The following is a 22488-nucleotide window of genomic DNA, read 5'->3' as shown; positions in this document are numbered from 1 at the left end:
TCAACGCATCACCTTTTCATCGATTTCAAGGCGGCATGAGATAGTACCGACCACGTAGATCTATAGAAAATCATGGACGAGAACAGCTTTCCCGGTAGGGTCACGAGAATGACAAGAGCGACTATGGAAGGTGTGCAAAATTGTGTGAAGGTTTCAGGCGAACATTTCAGTTCGTTTGGATCCCGCCGGGCACTACGAGAAGGGTATGGACTTTCGTGCTTATTGTTCAATATTGCGCTAGAAGGTGTTATGTGGAGAATTGGGCTTAAGCCGGGGTACGATTTTTATGAGATCCAGTCAATTTGTTTGCTTTGCGGATGATATGGACATTGACGGCCGAACATTTGAAAAGGTGGCAGACCTGTACACCCGCCCGAAACGCGTGGCAGCAAATGTTGGACTGGTGGTGAATGCGACCAAGACAAGGTACATGCTAGCTGGTGGGGTCGAGTGCGACAGGGCTCGCCTAGGTAGCAGTGTTACGATAGACGGGGATACGTTTGAAGTGGTCGACGAGTTCGTCTACCTTGGACCTTTGCTGACGGCTGACAATAACGTCAGCCGTGAAATACGGAGACGCATCATTAGTGGAATTCGGGCCTACTATGACCTCCACAAAAAGCTGCGGTCAAAAAAGATTCACACCCGCGTCAAATGTACCATGTACAAAACGCTCATTAGACCGGTAGTCCTCTACGGGCATGAAACGTGAACGATGCTCAGGACAATGTTTGGCGGTGTGCAGGAAAACGGTTTATGGCAGCGAAGAATGAACCACGAGCTCGCCCAACTCTACGGCGAACCCAGTATCCAGAAGGCGGCCAACGCTGAAAGGATACGATAGGCAGGGCGTTTTCGCAAGAATGTCTGACAGCAACCCTGTAAAGTTGGTTCCGCTTCGAATCCGGTTGCTACACGAAGGCGTAGAGCGCAGAGAGCGAGAGGTGGGCGGATCAAGTACACGGCAATTTGACGAGCGTGGGGCAGAACAGAGGATGGAGAGAGGAGGCCATTCGAAATTCACAATGAAGACTGTGATCCTTCTCTTCCGATTGCTCTATATGACCATGAACCATAGACGTTGAAAAAAATCAAGCAGAATGAGGATGTGGTGCTGCGAACACGATAGCCTGTACTATGCTTGTCAAGAAGGCCCGTTAGGACGTGTTAATGGTAGTGAAATGGTGCTAGGTGTTGAAAAGTTCTGAGGACAATGGTGAAATAATTCGTTGAAACAATAGTGACCGACAAGGTGTAGAGATGCATTGTAACTGTGAGCTGGTAGGCTGAATACAGTTACATGTACACTAAACGTTGACAAACATAGCACCTTTTACATTGTGGTCTTTAGTAATATACATTTGTAATACACATTAGGAGAGGGCTCAAGAACAGTACTGTTGAATGTCATTTTTTTCCACGGGAAAGGATGATATTCACAATATTCAAATGTCAAAGTCATGAATATCACATGACATTTTACAGCACTGCTCAAGAGGTCATGAGTCTTGTTATTGGAAACAAACTAACACCACTATCAGGAAGACGAAATTTAGCTCTTCCTGATAGCGGTGTAAGCCATTTTACAAGTAGGCAGCTCATTGTTATTGCCAACATTTCTTGTTTTTCTTTCACCAAAAACTAGCATAACATGTGAATGGTCCAGGTCAGACAGAGATTGATGAGGATGTTTCTGTCTCTGTCGATGCGGTGTTTAGTATTGTATTTGTATTGCATTTCATTTCATTTTCGTTGTATATAGTCCTACAGGGTAACCCAATAATCGGACGACAATACAAGATTGAACAACATTTAACACTCTATAAAACCTAATTTTGGATCATTCTTTTGAATTGCGTAAGATTCTCAAAGATGTCCACGTCGTTGTAGCTCTCGTTGTAGGTCCGGCATAAACGAGATAAAGGCGCAGATTTACCCAAGTTTGTTCTTGACCTGGGAACGTAGAATAGATCCACGTGGCGTAGACCGTTTGTTGGAAAGCGATATTGGAGATCGTTGGTAAGGCTGCAGTGGATGTCGGTGAAGCGTAGACATGTCAAGTACGCGCTGTCGGTCACATAATGATGTCATCGGCAGACGGCTAATCCTAGTCTGATACGGCTCGTATGGAAAATGAAATTTTCTGTATACAAAACGAGTGAACGTATGCTGCACTGCTTCAATACGTTCTACATACTGCAAATAACATAGGTTCTATGATGGTGAACAGTATTCTAAAATTGGGCGTACGATACGGTTAAAAAGTGATATCATAGGATCAAGTTGGTTGAAGCATATTTTCATCACGAACCCAGACAACCTTGTCGCTTTTCTTACAACCATGTCAACGTGTGGACTAAAGCTCAAGCGTCTGTCAACTATTACACCCAGGTCACGTATCTAGGATACCTTTTCCAGTGGCACTCCATCAACAAAATACGTTGATTCGTAGGGACGTTTCTGGCGCGATATGTTTGCTCTTTCTCACATTGAGAGCGAGGCCATTAGAAGCACACCAGTGAGTGATGTCATCAATCGTCTGTTGCAGTCGCAACGTGTCGTCAACTGTCCAGATGCGTTTAGCAATTTTTACATCATCAGCAAACGCCCAGCACCAGTCTGCTATCTCAAATAAAGTCCTTAAGTAAGTCGTTAAAAAACAGTAAGTATAACAAGGGTCCAAGAACCGATCCTTGACCGACGCCAGATGTGGCCAAAATTGGCCTAGATGACACACCATTCAATTTAACTTGATACGCCCGATTTGAAAGGTATGTGCGCATTATGTTTATAGTACCATCAGAAAGTCCGTAGCCCTTGCACTTGACGAGTAACAGAGCGTGTGAGCGTGTCAAATGCTTTAGACACGTCAAAGTAAACCGCATCCACCTGACCGCCGTCATCTAGCACATCGTTAAACTTCTGAATCGTTTGCAACAAGCTTGTTAGAGTTGATCGATCCTTGAGAAATCCATGCTGGCTAGGGTGCATGAACTTCAGCATGTGGCACTGTAGCTGATTTTCGAGAATCCTTTCCATGATTTGACCGAACCCGTTCTTAAGTGAGATGAAACATCAGCAGTGTTGTGTAATGGACTCTAGCTAAATGTAAAGCCAAAAGTCAATAAGGCAATCCATGAGACAGATGCGATCAGCTGTTTTTTTTTTGTTTACCAAGAGTTTTTGACATTTCGCGATCGGAGTGACCGTTCGATTACAAAGGAAAATGTTAAGCTCTGGTAACACTCGCATGTTTTGTTTACCCTTCTGTTTCGGTTGCATGCACACTTTTAGCTGTCAGTCGTATCGCGGAAAGTCCTCATGGATAGCCTTATGGCCTCGCCGGTAGACATTGAAATAAGTAAACATACTTAAACGTAGGATTCGAGACATCTCATACAATACCTTACGGATGGTGCACAAATTATGCCACGCAACTTTTTTGACCACCTCCCCCCCTCCTTGGAACGTGACGTAATTTGTGCATGATCCCCTATTGGTAAGCGTGGCCGATTTGAATTGGACTGAACAGCGACTTGCAACATCATCGACTATCAATGCCGTTAGGCCCTTCTCTAATGGTTGACCAGAATTCTCAAACGTTCGATAGGCCTTTTCATGTGACAGCTCCGTGTATGCATTTGTTTACATCGGTGGAAGACCGGTGCAAACACGGGCCTGTTATTTTCATACAAGAACTGTCCAACGGCTTCCCAATGAGCTGATTTGAAACGTCTTCAATCAGCTGATTCGGAAGCACACTTAAATGTTCAATGTTTGCACGATGTAAACAAATGCAAACACGGACCTGTCACATGAAAAGGCCTATTGTAAGCCAAGTAGACAGTTCCTAAGGTATGATAGATTATCGTTTTGTGCACACAGACATATAAAATAGTTATGAAATATTCAAACTTCGTGATAACTATTTTACTCATACAAATGCAATGAAGGATATAACATACACTCAGACCCACGGGTAGTCACAAAATTACTAAATTTTTGTAATGCATGACTTTTTTTCTATCTGCATCTCTTTCATTCTGTAGTGATTTGTCAATTTGCCTGGGTTGAAGCGTTGCTAAGCTAGTGCAAATATTTGCAGAAGAATGAAAGAGAGGCAGATAGAGAATAGTCATAAATGCATAAACTCGCCATAATTCGGTGACTAGTTTAATTTTCTGAGTTAACCTAAAAATTACCATCTAACTTAGGTAAGAGGGTATTGCCATTATTCGCAAAACAGTTCCATGTTTATAGGAAATCCCATAGAACATGGGACTGTTTTGCGAATATGGGAAGTAGGTGAATTTTACTCATATTGCATATTGAGGTAGGTAGAGAGAGTGTCTTCGAATCGTTTGTATGCGAATGAAATAAGCGTGTTTTTGTTGTCGTAAACACGCCGAACAAAATAACATTCTCATATATCAGTAACAGCTAGACCACAGTGGTTGTTTGCTCTAAATTTATTGCTGGTTAAAATTTATGTTTTTTTAGATTTATGATTAAATTTCTCAGTTTTATTCGTTACAGTTCCTGAGTGTTACATAAAAATTAGGCATAATTCAAAATAAGTGTTCTGGTATGGCCTACAATTGTACTGTATGTGTTTTCCGCGGTTCGATTAAGGTGAGTGGTATTTTGTTTGAATCATTTATCCAGAACTGATGATCATTTGTCTATTCTAGTCCGGGGGTTATCAGTGTGTATATTGTGGTAATAGTTTGACCGATGCGGGTCCTTCAAATTCCGTTGGGGAAAAGGCAGCTTCAGAAAATGAACTGCCAAGATCTGGTTCGGAAAAATGGATTTTCCGTTGTACCTTTTGCAACCAGGACTACGTCAATAGAGAAGGATTGTGGAATCATCTGGATTGCCATGATGTAAGACTGAGATGTTAGGGCATCTTCAACGGCGTTACAAAACGTATGACGAGTTTCATAATTTTTGAAACTCGACATACGATTTGTAGTTAAGGTTGAAAATGGCTCTAGGATGATAAAATATATATTTCATTTAATCTCTTTCACAGATTGCAGACGTCGGTAAATCATTGCATTGTAAGGAAATCATAGTGTGCTACGATTTACATGAATGTCTAATATGCAATGATAAACGAGGCTACAGTGAAGATATCTTCAGTGTGCACATCCAAGTGAGTGTAGTATCCTGCAATGTACAGTTATTAACATTGAAAGGAAAATAACCATCATCGTTTTACAAACTTTCAGAATCAGTTTTATTTCATAAAAATCTCATTGCATTTCACTTACTATTTGAAAGGTCATCTTCAGCACAGTTACAAACCGTGTCGATTAGCAAGGTAAAATTACGTGTAAAAACTATAATTCTGTTAATGATTAACTTCGGCTCGGTAGCAAAGTCTTTCGCACATGATTTAAACGTGTTTTAAAATGGTAATATTTATCACTTGTAGAACTAGTTTACCTAGAATGACAAGGACTCACATTTGTTAAATAGCATGTTATTTTTGGGAAATCCTAGCGCTCGTAATAGGTACTTGGAATTAGAAAATCACGCAATCGCTAATGAAATCTACAGAAAAGTTTTCCGATTATTTGTAAATTAACGTGTTTTACATTTGAATTTGGATTGTTGATAGCGACTGGTTTTACACGTTCGATTGACATGCTGTACAATTATTAAAAATCTACGTGAAAAAAAACGTAAATCGACCTTTTGGAATGTTTCCAGTGTAACGTTGCTGAAGATGTCCAAATGCGGAGATAGATTTTTATGACGAATCCTGTAAATTTGGTTTTTGATTTTTGATGATTGAATGATGGAGTTTTGAGCCTTTCTTATAATAGCCTATCTAGTAAATTCTCCTAATTAAGTTTTTTTTTGTTCTGCAGGAAGCTCACAATGGTTTCTATTTTCGGTGTTCGTCTTGCAACGAGCAATTTCGATCAGAAGAGCAGAAATCTGAACATGTCTCGAATCGCTGCAAGGTGGCCTGTGGCCCGAATATGGATACTGCTGTGAATGATGATAGTCGGCAACATGCGAACGTAACCAGCCAAAGTGAAGTTTCAACAAATGGAAACATTCTTCCCGTAGATGGTGAAAGTACGGCACAGTTGCCCAAACATCTGGTATATACTTTTTATTTAAAATATTCTTTATGATTTTGCGAGCGATCGATCTCATTCTTCAGTGTCGATTTTGTCTTGCAGGGGAACAGGGAGCACAACGCCTATATTAAGGAAGAAAGCGATTTTGGCTGTGATTTGTGATCTGATAGACAAATATGTTCTTTATCAAATAGTAGAAACAGCCATCCATTTTCATTTTTCATCGATTTACAAAAAATGCTTATCTGCATTTTTATTTACAACCAAAGACGAAATAAAGACCGTAATGTTCCTTGCAGTTGCCCAAAATTCTATGGCACATAAGATAATAGAACAACATCTAGAATGCCGTGAAAAGTGTACTGCGATCTATCCAACTTTTGTAGTACCAAGGTAGTACCATTTTTTTCAAATCAAGTTTAAATATGATATAGCCGTATTTGAACGGAAAACTTGCCAAAGTAGCTAGTGGCCAGCACACGCTATATCGTGCTATTGTAAAACAAGATTTTATCTATAATTTTAAGACCCTATAAGAACATAGATAATTAGAACCTAGGAGAGGGAAACCGATATGAAATGTCTGTACGTCAAACTGAGCCCGGCTCACAGTAGTGACAGCTCTTAAACGATGGACAAGCATGATAAAAACGCGTAATAAGGTCCTAAAGCCCTGTCCCAATTTTAGTGCCAAACGCTTAAGTTTAGGCCACAAACACATGTTTACTCAATTTTTTAATGTTTTCTGTTTGTTAGAGCCACAAAACATTTTTTATATTTTTATTAGATTTTGTCACACCCCTTGGCTTAAACTCAAATTTTGGGTGTATTTTGTTTTCCGTGTCACATCCGAAATGTCATATAGGAACAACCCCAGTGAAAAAACTATAACCCCTGTGATGTTTTTGTCGACTAAGCGAACGTCAAACATGATCAAAAGTGTCAAGGTTCATAGGCCAGGGGAAGTGGTTCACCTAGAGTGAATTTCTGTCAGAGAAAAAGTAGATTTTGTATGAGATTTGACAGAAAAATGAATGACAAGTTCATCCACTTCTCCTGGCCTATTTATGTACCCAATTTTTAAATTAAAGTTTAAATATGATATAGCCGTTATTTGAGCGGGAAAACTTGCTAAAGTAGTTACAGTAACATGCTCTTTCGTGTTATTAAATAAAAACAAGATTTTATTTAACATTTTAGGACCCTATTGATCAAAACATATTTTCGCATTTCAACAATCGTGACAAAAATATGATGAGAATCAATTCATTCTTATTCAAAAGTAATGTCACGAGAAAACTATGGCCTCTTTTCCATATTTGTCACGAAAGATCGAATGTACATAACAAAAGAAAACTAGCGATTTTCATTGAGTCTGGCTTGATTGTCTTTGGCAAGTTGGAGTTATCTTGCAGTTTGAAAAAAAAAAAAAACTTTGTTTCATATTTCGTGCCTCCCTCACAGATTAGAACTATAGACTATAGATAAACAAAGACAAAATGAGGACGGCTATCTATCAATCAAAATATGGCTGATTTGCGTTTCTTTCTTTTGTTATGTTATGTTATATTCCGATATAAGAAACTGTGCTGGAAATGAGTACTATGTATGGCCTTATTTTTGGAGGCGTTTTAACCGATTAGAATAATGTAGTATTGGTTTTGCCATGGACATAACCTCTCATCAAAACTGTAGTTATTGTATCAAAAAACGATATCTCCTTTCTATGCTTTTAGCGTCCTCGCATTCCGCACCCTAATAAAGCTAGGCGTAGGCCAAAACGTTTAACTATAGCGGCCGATACGGGTGCACAACACTTTATCACATCATTTGAAATGTTCTGCCGAAGAGTAAGTTACTGACAGGATCATCTCAATGTGAAATTATATAAACATATTGATTTTCTTTTTGCAGAGATCAGCCATAGCCGAGCAGCTAGAGAATATCATTGCTAAGACGGAGGACAAGAAAATAAATTGGGAGGCAAGAAAATGAAATTAACAGCCCATTTCATCAACTGAATGTGTCTTTTTTTTTGTCACTTCAGGAAGTCATTTCAAGCATCGTTACCGGCCAGATTAGTTTATCCGAAGCGAGCGACCATTATAGCATACCTCACTCCACACTGAAAGAGAGAATTCTTGGAACGGGTGATCCTTCAGATCTTCTACATACAACACCTCTCAGCCCTGATGAAGAAGAGAAAATTCTGAAATTCTGCACAGGTGCTCCCGTGGAATATACCCAGAGGAAAGCGGTTATCCAACCTTTAGAAACGGTATGGACGTTTTTGAAGCGCTTCCAGAGTTTTCGACAAAAGTCTGACCAGTTCTGTTTTGGCGGATTACTTTTCTTTCGGTGGTGGTGGGCTTTCTGTCGCAAACATGATATTGACTGCGGGCCGCCAAAGCTCGCGACTAGCGACGATAGTGACAATCTGAACGAAGCCATACCCAGCGCCGATGATGTGAAAATCGCCGAGTTGCAGGTAGGTCACAGCGTTTAAGTCTTTAGATTTTGTCACACCCCTTGGCTTAAACTCAAATTTTGGGTGTATTTTGTTTTCCGTGTCCCTTCCGAAATGTCAGATAGGAACAACCCCAGTGTTAAAACTAAAACCCCTGTGGTATTTTTGTCGACTCAGCGAACGTCAAACATGATCTCAAATGTCAAGGTTAATTTATGGATCAAATTTTTAAATTAAAGTTTTAATTTGATATATCCGTTACTTGAGCGGGAAATATTACTAAAGTAGTTGCAGTAACATGCTCTTTCGTGTTATTGAATGAAAACAAGATTTCATTATAAATTTTAGGATCCAGGAAATTTTATTCAACCTGTAAAAAACCTGGAATTCTCAGGGAATTTAAATTACAATCAGGGAAAATATTTTGAGGCAGTAATTAATGGGAGAATATGTTCACTACAAAGGATTTTTGCGTCAAAATCTAGAGATTAAAATTACTTTCCAGAATACTCTCTTCAATCCAACAAAAAAATTCGGGTGTGCCGCTATATAACGTTACTTAAGCTATTCAGTGAGGATCTTTTCAGGTATGGAACTTAATCGACTTATCCAAACATCAATTATCTTCAGGTATATTTGATCAGTATAGGATTCACATATCTAGGGCTGGGAGCAGGTTTTTTTAGAGACTTGGTCTCTATTTAAACCAATATGGTCTCTAAAGGATCACTTTTCCCTCTCTTGCTTGTAGTGAATTTTGATGCAAAATTCTACAGTGACTCGAAAAACTTTCAGAGCTTGTTACGAGACTATTCAACTAATTATTTCCTGGTGTTTTCTCCAGATATTTCATCTGGAATACTTTTACAGACTAATACAGGATTATCTGTAGGAATTCATCAAAGATTCCTCTACCAATATGGTCCTAAATCCCTGTCCCAATTTTAGTGCCAAATGCTTAAGTTTAGGCCAATAACACATGTTTACTCAATTTTCTAATGTTTTCCGTTGGTTTGAGTCCAAAAAACATTTTTTTAGATTTTGTTACACTCCTTGGCTTAAACTCAAATTTTGGGTGTATTTTGTTTTCCGTGTCCCTTCCGAAATGTCAGATAGGAACAACCCCAATGGTAAAACTAAAACCCCTGTGGTGTTTTTGTCGACTAAGCGAACGTCAAACATGATCTTAAGTGTCAAGGTTCATTTATGGACCCAATTTTTAAATTAAAGTTTAAACATGATATAGCCGTTATTTGAGCGGGAAATATTGCAGTAAAATGCTCTTTCTTGTTATTGAATAAAAACAAGATTTCATTAAAAATTTTAGGACCCAATTATACCAGCAATTTTTCAAAAGATGCTTAAGGGAATGTCACCAGAATTTGATTCAGGGCATCCTTGAGCACTTCAACGTTACTACCTCCAGTCATTTCCTCATAGATTACTATGAAAATTTTTTCAAAGACTAATCTAGGACTTCCTCGAGATATTTTTCCACCAACCGAATTTTCCAGCTTCCAAAGATTCCCACAGAATATCTTCCAAGAAGCCCGCAAAGGTTAATTCATAAGCTTTTAATGAAATACGTTCAGGATTTTTTTTTAGGAATTTCTACGCCATTATGTTCACATTCACTCCAAAGAATTGTTACAAAAATTCCTCGAATAATTAATCCGTAAATCTATTGGGAATATTTCATATTCGACCTGTGTTTCGGGGTTCAGTTTCTTTATTATTTATTTTTGGAATTTCCTCTGCATTTCATCCAAGGATTACAGTTGTTCCAAACATTCCTCAATGAATCTAATAAAAAATACCATAGTATTCTCAATAGTTCATCTAAGATTACACACTAGTTACTACTACAGCTATTTTTCCAAGAAATCCTCCGATCGTTCCTGCACAATTTCTTAGCGGTTTCGTTTTTCAAGGAGTTGCTTCACAGAGATTCAATATTGATTTGTTTTCCTTTTATTTCAATTATCTTAGCAATTAGTCTTAAGTTTTGTCAAGAGTTCTCTAATAATCCTTATTTATCAAGAATGATTTAAGAATTTACACAAGTTTGCTTTAGAAATTCGTCACGAAAAACTCTTGGAAGAATGCTTGGAAAAATCTACTGTTACTGGAATTTCCAAAGAAATCTTAGAAGCTATCTCTGGAGTCATTTCTGAAGATATCATTAGAGAAATTCCTAGTCAAAATCTTAAAGAAATACTGAAGTCCTGTAAATAAAGAATAAAATAATAGGTAAACATGACATGAAGGACAATAATGTATGAAATCCTGAGAAATTCCTGGAAGCATTTCAGGTTGAATATTGCAACATGTTTAAAACGGGAGCCTTGGACGATGTTCTAGGAAACCGATGGGAAAATCACCGAAAAAAAACCTTGAGGACTAGAGATTTTTTTGAAAAACATCTGAAATTATATATAAAGTAATTCCTGATGGAATCTTCGAGGTAATTTCTGTGATTATTTTTGGAAAAATTCAGGTTGTATTTTAAGATATCCAAAATAAAATTCTTGGAGAAATTGCGTAGGAAAATTCTTCAAGTGGTTTTATGGAAAATAATAACTAAATGAACTCCTGGAGAAAAATTCAAATATCTCAAATTAAAATATCTATCCATTTATCTAATTTGAAGAAATCTTCAGAACTATATCTGGATCTTTGGGCAAATACCTGAGATTATTTCTGATGAAACTCCTTGAGAAAATCATTAAAAATGCAGTAATACAAACACTATTATTAGTCGTAATGTCTCGAGGAAGTTAAAAAAAAAATTCTCAGAGAAATGTCAGGTCGGATTCCATAAAGAGTCAAACTCTTTTCTTCTGGTTCCTGTTAGGTTTCGATTTGTTTCGATTACTGTTTGGTCTCTTTTTCCAAGCAAGAGGTTTCTGAATTTTCTATTTTCAAAACGCTCAGTCCCTACCAGCCATGCTTCATGAACAATTCCTAAAATTATTGGAAAATATTCAATTTCGGAAATACCGATTCCAGAAAAGTAATCTGGAATTTAAACAACTTTCAACTATTTTTTTTACATTCACGATTATTCAGAGCTCTTGAAAGTTTTCGAATGAAATGCAAACAATCAATCATTTATCTAAATTGCTACATTTGTAAATGTAATACAGGTCGGATTCGATTAACCGGGAACTTTATTATCCGTGTTCTAAACACGATGATGGACAGAACTCTTACAAACAAAATATAAAAACACCATCATTATTAAATACAATTCAAATGAACATTTGAATTAAGCTTCAATATTGTTGGCACATTGCTTTAAAATGTCTAGAAGAGTGAATACACTTTAAAACACTTTTCAAATTATCATTAGTTTGTTTTGGTCATATTAAATTAGAGTATTTCTTGAATCTGGAACGAATATATAAAATCTGGAAATATCAGGGAATTTCATTTCGGTAACCGAGTAGACACCCTTCTGAAGCTCCGTCCCAACTTCAATACCAAACGCTTAAACACAGACAAACAGACACTCTCATTGCTGTCCATCGACCAACTTTTTAACGATTGATTCAAATATTGGGTAGGTGGTCAATCGACCACCCGCAGCGCTCGCGTCGTTTTTGTTCGTGTTTGAAGTTTTCACACTCCCGCCACCTGTTGGTCCATCGGCCAACTACAGTGTTTTTAGCATTGGGCGTACATGATTTCGCGACTATGATTTTGATCGAGATTTGTTCTAAGTGTTGCGTCTGTTTCTCTGTGGCTTAAATTTAGGCCAGAAACACATGTTTACTCAAATTTTGTATTTTTCTTCGTTGGTAGAAGTCCATAAAAACATTTTTTTCCGATTTTTGTGATTTCTTCACACCCTTTGGTTTGAACACAGACAAACAGACGTAACACTTAGAACAAATCTCGATCAAAATCATAGCCACGAGGACATGTACGCCCAATGCTAAAATCGGTTTGTTTGGCCGACAGGCCAACAGATGGCGGTAGTGAAATGTCAAACGCGAACAAGAATAACGAGCCACCGATCATTTTTGAATCGACCGTTAAAAAGGTGGTCGATGCACAATGATGAAATGTCAGATGAATAGGCCTTTTCACAAGACGTTTAAAATCAGCTGATTCAGAAGCTGTTTGACAGTTCTTCTTCGGAAATGACAGCCCAGTGTATGCACCGCTCTTCGGCAGATGTAAACAAATGCATACACGGAGCCGTCACATGAAAAGGCCTATAGAGGTAATAAACTACAAGATCGTTCAAATCTACTCAAAAGAGTTTAGAATTCGACTCACTTTGGAACAAAGTGGAACTGCTCAAAAGTGAGTAACCTACCTTTTACTCACTTTAGAGTAACGTACAATTCTGTCAAAATTAGAGCAGCACTTACTCACTTCATAAAATCTGAAATTTGCAAAAGTGAGTAGATGCCACTCACTTTTTAAACAATATTCCGATACAAAATCATTATTATTTGCTCTTCCAAAATAGAAATAAAACGAAATAAAAAGCGTATCACTTACATGGGATTCAAATGGACATTACATTATGACTTATGAAAGTTTGTATGCTGAGTTTCCGGATTTCCGGAATTTCTAAATCTGCGGGAAATTTCGGAGTAACTTTGTTTGCGGGCTCTCGACGCTTCCGAGATCCAAACCGTTGTTGCTAAATTACGTGTTCCATGAATCTGTAAATATTGATAATTATGTAGAATCAAAATGGTACGATAATGTTTCTTACAGAAAATGTTATTCGCTACTGTCATAGCGAATAACAATCGGCATCTCCAGTCGATAAATAACGATTCCTATAAAACGCATGTTTTCTAAATAAACGATTACATCAAATTTGTTCGTAACAGAGTTTTGAGCACTTGTTTTCTCACTATTAAAATTTATTTTATTAAATACACATCTTGGCATGGGTAGCCGAAATTTTCACAAGTTTTGGACGGTGAAAGTATGGTCACTCAAAAGTGAGTAAAGTTGATTTTTCTCAGGAGTGAGTTGAAAGTGACTCACTTTGATAAAATAATGTCACTCACTTTTGACAACTAGCATGAAAGTTCAAAAGTGAGTTGATGTTACTCTCTTTTGAGCAGGTTTGAACGTATATGGAGGAAAAATGCCGCTAGAGTTTCCTTCGATACTTCCTTATGAATTTTATTTGGAATTTGCATCGGATTTTTCTTTGGAACTACCAATGCAAATTTTCCTTTGGAACTTCCATCGGAATTTCCTTTAAGACTCGCATAATCTAAGATAACGCCCTAAAAGCCATTGGTAACCACCTGTGTAGCTCGTTGTTTCTGAGTAAATGAATGAATAAGCATCCAAAGCAACACCACTGGCGGGTAGAGAATGATCCTTTCTTCACCATAGAGTTGTTAAATAACGTGTAAATCAATTCAAATACTCAGAAAGAACGAGCTACACACATGGTTACCAATGGCTTTTAGGGCGAGATCATATGTTATGCGAGAAGATTCCCCCCAAAACTTATTTCTTTTAAATTTCGTTTGATATTGATTTGGAATTTACTTCAAAATTTTTCTTCACATTTCTTCTGGAATTTCCTCTGGATTTTCCTTCGGCATTTCCATTGGAATACCTTAAGAATTACCTTCAGAATTTTGTTCGGATTTTTTCGTAATTCACTTTGAATTTTCCTTCGGCATTTTCATAGGAATTTACTTTGGAACATCCTTGGGATTTTCTTTGGAATTTCCTCTGAATTTTGCTTCGGCATTTCCAACTGAATTTCCGTTGGAACTTCCATTGGAATTTTCTTTGCAATTTCCCTTAGAATTAAGAATTTTCTTCGGAGTTTTTACGTGTTTTCCTTTTAAATTTCTCTTTCCTTTGTAACATTCTGCGAAATTTCCTTCGGAATTTTCTTCGGGATTTCCTTTGAAATTTCGTTCGGAATTTTCATTGAAATTGCCGTCGTGATTAGGAACTCCTTTGGAACTTCCATCGAAACTCCCATGATTTACTTCGGAATTTTCTTTGAATTTCCCTTTGGAATTTGCATTGTTTTTTTTTTCTTCGGAATTTAATTTGGAATTCCCTCCGGAATTTCCTTTGGAGTTTTTCGAAGGAAATTTCTTCGGAAAGTTTCTAGGAAGTTTTTTTTTTCAGAAAATGCTCATTCAGAAGTTTCCTTCTGGAGATATTCAAAAAAAAAACGAATAAAAATTCTCTGAGAAATTCTTGGAGGAGTTCCTGGGGAAAATCCCTGTGGTGGATTATTGAAGAAATTACTTGGGTATTCTTGGAAAAATTTCCGGCATAATTCCTGTAGAAATTCCTTGTAGAATGGCGGAAGGAAAGTTAAAAGGAACCCCTAGAGTAATTCATGAAACAATTTACGGAACAATCAATAAAGAAATATTTGGAGAAAATCCTAAGGAATCCCATCCCCGACATAGTCACTTATGACGTAAAAAGTTATAGTGACGACTTCCTTCGGAAGGGAAGTAAAGCCGTTGGTCCCGAGATGAACTAGCCCAGGGCTAAAAATCTCGTTAATAAAGTCAAACCAACCAACCAACCTAAGGATTTTCCTGGAACTTCCTGACAAATTTGTGAAGGCACTTCAAGTGGAATGCATTGAGTGGATTTCCTGAAAAAAATCTGAAGGATTTCCGAAAAAAAAAAAAAATCATGAATTCGAAGGAACTTCATGAATAGACTCTCTGGTGGTACTTCCGAAAAAAGAATTAAAAGAATTTCCGAAGAAAATTTCAAACCAAGTTCCGAAATAAATTCTAATAGAAATTCCGAAGGAAATTTTCAAAGAAAACTGGAAAGCAGTTTGTCAGTATCCCTATTTTGTCAGCCTGAAATTCATCGAGGGGCTGACAAAATCGGTTCCTTACTGTATATGAAACAAATTCTATTTTTCGAGCCAGATAAGATAGGAAGTTTGAATCTTCGGCAAAGTTGTTCGGAAAGTCAAGGGAATTCAGGAAACAGTTTACTCTGGAGGGATGACTGTACCTTAACATTATGAATTTAATAAGATAAAATTTCCAGAATGCTGTTCAGAAATCCTTTGACATTTGGAAGTTGAAGTGATTAGGGATGGAATCATATTAAATTAAAGTGATTCAGGTCTGATCAAATGTATATTCTAGTGTATCATATCTGATTCATATGCTAGTGATTCTGGTATGACTTACTGCGCTTACTCCATGTGCGAGTGACTCAATCAGGACTCAGCAACTTTGCCGAAGACCCGAACTTTCTATCTCTTATGGATCACAAGCAAAAACTAGTTTGAAATGCTAAATTTTACATGCTCACTTGCGCCACCTAGCGGCAAAATCGCGAACTAAACTGTTCGCTTTCTGGATGTCCTTGAACCCCTGAGCAACTTTGCCGAAGACCCGAACTTTCTATCTCTTTCGGATCACAAGCTAAAACTAGTTTGAAATGCTCAATTTTGCATGCTCACTAGCGCCACCTAGCGGCAAAAACGCGAACTAAACTGATCGCTTTCCGAATGTCCTTGAACCCCTGAGCAACTTTGCCGAAGACCCGAACTTTCTATCTCTTATGGATTACAAGCTAGAACTAGTTCAAAATGCTCAATTTTACATGCTCACTAGCGCCACCTAGCGGCAAAATCGCGAACTAAACTGTTCGCTTTCTGGATGTCCTTGATCCCCTGAACAACTTTGCTGAAGATCGCTTCTTTGCAAGTCGTAAGCATCTCGAGATATAGCAATGTGAAATTACCTGTTTTGAGGTGATGCTAAACTTTTCAGGGTGATTCAATATTCAGCTGTGTGTTGCAAAACTTATTTGAGTGAGTCCGTATTTATGACGGGTAGTGTAGGTGTCATCTATTATTTAACAGTCATAAAATATTTCCATTTACATTCATCTTTGGAACAATGGAAGAGTATTGAATTTGTGTCTAAAATTTAACCAATCCCATATTCGTACACCTATCCAAAATTAGAACATAAAACATTCAAAACGGAATTTCAATGCTTTATTTGATTTCTCAAGTGCTATATTCACGGTGTGTTTCGTAGAACAAGTTTATTACAAAAAAATAGGTAAGTCTGAAACTTCTCCACAATAAAGTCTAGGTTTCTCGCGTTCATTTGCTGCTAAAACCAAAATAATCGGTCGGGGGGTCCAGAGTATTTTTTTTTTGTTTGATTTCGAGAGACTTGCACATATGTTTGAATTTGCCTATCTATGTGTTTATGTACATTGGGGCGGTTCAAAATTAAAAAATGTTTGAGAATTCAATCTCACATATGTTCTTTACTATCCTTACTATAAAAATAGTGTTCTGTGAAATTCGCAGCTTTCTAGGTGGTGATTTAAGGTGGCACAAAGACAATGTAGGTTTATATGGAAATTACTATGAAGAAATTTTGAGGTACGTTCCAAACACGCTTGTACTGTAATGTAAATACAAACTTATTATCCCATTGTAAAAGCTCATTCTTCAAACCATAGTAAAGAAATTTGCTGAAAAGAGAAATTCAATTTGACAGATAGCAGAAGAGATATTCATGAGTTTGTTTGCTATTATTTAGCTTAGCCCCTCTACCGCCAGCTTCATTTTTTCAGCACAAAAATATATTTGAATCGCGATAACTTTTTTGTTTCTGTATATTTTTCCACCATTTTTTCACAACTTCTCAAAAAACTTTTCTACTTTTTTAATCTGTGTCGGTATTGACCATTGGTCAACTGGTTGTAAAAATATTTCGGTGTTCCTTGGGGACCGACATTTCCCATATAAAATTTCAATATGATGTTTTAGGAAGTTTTCAAGATCTCGTTATGGCTAGAGTGGTACCAAAAACATAAAAGCTCATTGCTCAAAAACAGTTACACCGATTTGTTTGATTTCTTCACAATAGACTTTCATCGAAGTTTAGTTTTGAAAAACGAATAATCGAATATGAGAAAAATCTGTAGCCAGAGATAATTACGAGAGTTATTGCTATGCGTTGGTCCCCCAAGGAATTTTGGAATATCTCCGAATATAGATGACCAATGCTCAAAACCGATACAGATTCTGAAAAAAAGAGAGTTTTTTGAGAAGTTGTGGAAATTTTTTTCAAAAATATTGAGAAACAAAAAAGTTATCGCGATTTGAATATTTTGAAAAAAATGAAGCTGCCAGTAGAGGGGTTAATATGGGGTTATAGTACTGCAAACAAGTACAAAAATCCCAAACCCATGTTAGCCTCATGATGTTAGTTTCTGATCTTTTCATAAGCACTTTGCCATTAAGAAAATAACTTAAAATATATAAGATTTGAAACTTCTCATATACCATCCAAATTAGCGTATTTTTCAGCACCATGGGGCAAGTATATTACATGCTTTATAACAAGATTTATCACATGCGAAGCCCTCTACTAGTTAATTCGAATACGTCAATTGTGTTGTTTGAAAGGCGGATAAGTCACTTTTGTATCTAGGGGTCATGCACAAATTACGTCACGCTCCAAGTGGGGGAGGGGGTTAAGCCATGCGTGACAAGCCTTACAAAATTATCGGAATTATTAAATTATTATCATACAGAAAGTGTGACAAAGGGGGAGAGGGGGTCGAAAAAATTGAAATCAAGCGTGACATAATTTGTGCACCATCCCCTACGAGTAAAAAGAGAAATCTCGCATAATTTATGATCTCGTCCTAAAAGCCATAGCTTGTTATTACTGAGCAAACGAATGGATTTACACTTTATTTCACAATGCTACGACGAAGAGAAGATCCTCCTCTGTCTTCCAGCGGTGACAGTTTGTATTTTGGTCCGTTTAACAACGAGCTACACACTCGGTTATCAATTATTTTAAGGGTGAATATACATAGAAGCCAAACCTCGAATTTTCAAAAGCACAAGTCTAGAGAAGCAGACAACCGGTAACTCACTGGTCACTCGCTGGTGGCGACTAATTAATAAAATGTTCAACGCAAAAGGTTGTCAGGTTCTCAAGATACAAATCTACAAACAAGCTCTTAAAAATTCGAGGTTTGATATCGATGCATCTTCACGTATTAAAAATATTTCCTAATAACTTCTTACATCATTATGACCAATTTAAGTACGATTTTCAAGGTGTTTCGTGGACAATAACTAAAATGACGTTTGAGACAGTTTTGCAATTATGCGTATATCATATGTCATATATGCTTATTACAGCTCTTTTGAGCAAGAACAACTTTACCTTCCAAGCCAAGGTGTTCAAATGGTTTGATCTTGCAGTTTGTCCCGTATCTATGTTCAACGCAATGTGTGTCGGTACAAAAACACATATCCATGAATACTTCACACAAAAAAAAAGTGTTCTGGACCCCCCGACCGATTATTTTGATTTTGGTCGCAAATGAAAGAGCAAAGTCTAATTGTTTTTAGTTCGAAATTTCAGATTTACCTATTTTTTTGTAATAAAGTTACTCCACAAAGACACCGTGTATTACGTTGTTCAGACGTAGTGGAGTACATTTGGACAACTTATAAGCGAACAAATGTGAAACTTAGGTAAAATTATAAGATATACCTAATAGGTATAGGTATTACCTATTTCAATGATTTTTGCTATAAAATTAAATAATTCTAACAATAGCGTTAATTTTTGTTGTAGGATTCAATCTACAAAATATATTCGTGAGCATTGAAAGAGTTTTGGTTAAAAAAATTCAGTTTACAGAAATCAGAAAAAGTTTTTATTCCCCTTGAGTTTAAAAAATTGTTACGTCATAACTTCTAAACTCTACTGAAATGTTATTTTCAAACAATGTAAACCAAATTTTCGTTCTAAGCAACAGTATAAGATTAATTTCAAACTTGTCTGTAGAAAGAAATTTAACCAAGAACTTCGTTTTACAACAAAGTACCCTACACTATGCTGTACATACCTTCACGTAATTGATGTTATCTCAATATTCAATTATTTTTGAATTTATATTTAAATTATACTCAAAATGGGACCCTATTCTACGGTTTATTTATTTTATGTATGTTTGGTAGTAAAATATGAAATAAAAATAATAATTGCGCAATTTGTATATAGGGACATTAACTATGGATTATGTACATCCACTTAAAAGCCAAACTGAAAGAAATCGACTAAATGTTTTGGTTTTATATTTTTTACTTATGTTATATTAACCAAGATTGTGAATATCCACTCGTAAGCACTCTAAAACTGATTATAAGTTTTTGAAACTCGTTCAGTATTCGTAGTAATCATTGTTAATGAAGTGAACTTGAAAAAAATACGTTATTATTCGACTTAATAGATTGTTTTTAGCAAAACACATTGGAAAAGTGGTGTTTTTCGTAAATTTACTTAAGTTTATAAGCGGACACATTATATTATTTTCCAAATGCACTCTACTACATCTGAACAACGTAATGAATATACTGCTTCGTGTTAGAAAATGGGTTAACCAAGGTGCGAAGTTTGATTTTTGACCAACTTCGTCGCGTCGCAACTCGATTCTCAATAGTGCGCATGATGCACACGGCGGAGGGCAAGATGCGCACTATAGCGAAGTGACTCGCGACGCGGCGAAGTTGGTCAAAAATTGAACTTCGCACGTTGGTTCATCCATTTTTAGTCGCGAAGCAGTATGTATTGAGTAATCATCTAGCGCATAAAAAATCAGTTTTGAATGTTGTATGCTTCATTTTTGTTAGGTATATAATAAGGGATTGGCTCAATTTTAGACACAAATTCAATACTTTTCCATTATTCCAAAGATTTTAGCGAATAAATAGAGTTTGTGATTGCCGAACAATAGATGACACCCACGACCTTCGTAATTGATAAAGTATATCGAAGTCCGTAAATTATTTAATAGTTTTAAACCTACTTGATGTGGAAACAGTGCCCCGTACGAAAATGAGGTTGAGTCACTGTAAGTTATGAAGAAAATTCCAAAGTTATTACCAAAACAAATTTCGCAGGAAATTCCAGAGAAAATTCCGAAGGCAATTCTGGAAGGAAATTTCAAAGGGAATTCTTAAGGAAATTCAAAAGGATATTCCAGAAATAAAGAAATAAATCCGAAGAAAATTTCAATGCAAATTCCAAAGGAAATTTTGAAAGAAAATTATAAAGGGAACTTCTAAAAGAAATCCGGAGTAAGTACTAAAACAAATTTTATAGTTGCGGTAAAAAGTGCGAAGAGAGATTGCGAGAAAAAAGTGCGAGATTACGTTTGATCGCTCTGATGTCTTCACCACATTTATTTATTCAGCTTGAGAAGCCGGATAAGTGCGGCGAAGACCAAACCGATCCGACGTAATCCCGCACATTAATTCCCGATTTTGCATCTATAGGGGGTTCAGTTTTCAATGCAATTTAGAATAATAAATATCTTAAACCTCCAAACAAAATATGGTAAATTTTACCCACTATCCCAAGTGACATCACATCAGGTAAATGGGTAAAATTCACTCGTTAATCTGACGTATAAGCCGTTTACTCTTTTTAAGAGTAAAACTAGTTTCTCTCAAAGTGGGTACTTTTTTACCCATTAAAGGGTACTTTGGTCTTACAGTGTATGTATTTGTAAACATTTTTGTAACCAAGGAAAGTTAGTTTGTTGTTATGAACAAATTTAGTATTTAAATGATTACAAAATGCCTATAAAATGCTGTATTACTAGCTGTGGTGCAAGGCAGGGCAAGGCTAAAGTGAGTTTTCATCGTTTTCCGTCCATACAAACTGCCCGTGATGCTATTAGGAGAAAATTGTGGATTAAAGCTGCTGGAATGTGCGGAAAAAATGTCACAAAACAATATATCTGTGGACATCATTTTGAAACCGGTAGGTTCTCTCAATAACTTGATGTTAGATCTAATAATGACCCGAAATGGTCTTCAATCGTAGATAAACCCGCAGCTTGTAACGATACAAGCGCCGGAAACTGGATTCCAACTCTTCGCTTAGGCATTAGTTCTCACACTCATGATGAAAGTTGTGACGGTACAGGTTCACCTATGGAAACAAAGTTCGGGTGTAACGCTACTGAATCAAACAACGATACGAGTACTGGAGATGTTAGAGAATATTTACTAATGGACCTAAAACTGGAAAATGTGGATGTTCAGGACATTTTGCACACAGAGAGAAATTTGAGTACGGTATGGGAACATTGAAAGGGGCAACTAGACCCCTCGACAGGGAGTCATGTTCAAGCAATCAGTATAGGGTAGATGCATATACCAATAGTGGAGGTACTAAGCACGATTGAACTTTATTCAAACGCCCAAATTCGAGATGCGCAATCAATGTACATTGTTAATGTTGTAACGGGAAGTAACGATCATTGACTTAAGCCTGATTCGCTGCTGACAAGTAATTTCTCGGCCTATCTTGATGCACGGGAAATTTCTGCAAGGAATCGATCAAAAATAGGCTTTTCATATGAATGGTCCAGGGATTATTATTATTATTTATTTATTTTTAACTAATAATTTTGAAATAGGGAAAAGCCCCTTTGAGTGCTTTTAAGTGAAAATCTTCTCAAAAAGGGACAAAACCTCTTTATCTTCTCTGAAACATTATAAAATAAGATATTTAAATCTAAAGGTTCATCCGGAATGGATCCATTACAGAACCGAAATCGCCAATACAAGGATCATCTCGTAGAATGCCAGTTCCAAAGTGAGGTCAATCTGAAATTAAAAGCAAAAAATATACAGAAAAGAGAGTATCAAACATGATAAGAGATTTCATTTAGGAATTCAAAGAAAATTTTCATCAAGGGAAAACATTTCTGAGCCAAAATATCTCTGATTGAAATTGGAATTTCATATTTCAAGCTGATTATTTTATTAAAAAGTTTGTTTCTGGGTAAAATAAAACGTGAACATTTTAATAAAATGTGATCAATATCTTCATAAAATGAACCGCATTCACAAAGATTGGTATCTTTTAA

At 36.7% G+C, this 22488-nt stretch overlaps 1 protein-coding gene across 2 annotated transcripts in view; it reads left to right on the top strand.

Moving 5' to 3' along the window:
- The window catches only part of LOC5566712, a 53973-nt gene that overhangs the window by 14854 nt on the left and 16631 nt on the right, over positions 1-22488 (top strand). The window contains exons 1-7 of one of the 2 annotated variants that reach the window (XM_001651070.2): positions 4388-4632; positions 4692-4886; positions 5036-5158; positions 5880-6119; positions 7835-7948; positions 8013-8081; positions 8146-8586. In XM_001651070.2, the coding sequence (XP_001651120.2) occupies positions 4588-4632; positions 4692-4886; positions 5036-5158; positions 5880-6119; positions 7835-7948; positions 8013-8081; positions 8146-8586 (1227 nt within the window). In that variant the 5' untranslated portion in view covers positions 4388-4587. Of the gene's footprint in view, positions 1-4387; positions 4633-4691; positions 4887-5035; positions 5159-5879; positions 6120-7834; positions 7949-8012; positions 8082-8145; positions 8587-22488 lie in introns of those variants that run through there. The other variant, XM_021855649.1, reaches the window with a different exon arrangement.

This window comes from Aedes aegypti, chromosome 3, assembly GCF_002204515.2.
Source record: "Aedes aegypti strain LVP_AGWG chromosome 3, AaegL5.0 Primary Assembly, whole genome shotgun sequence".
In the NCBI taxonomy this organism is placed as follows: Eukaryota; Metazoa; Arthropoda; class Insecta; order Diptera; family Culicidae; genus Aedes; species Aedes aegypti.
Note: the sequence above shows the minus strand (reverse complement) of the source record. Positions and strands in the feature narration are given on the sequence as shown.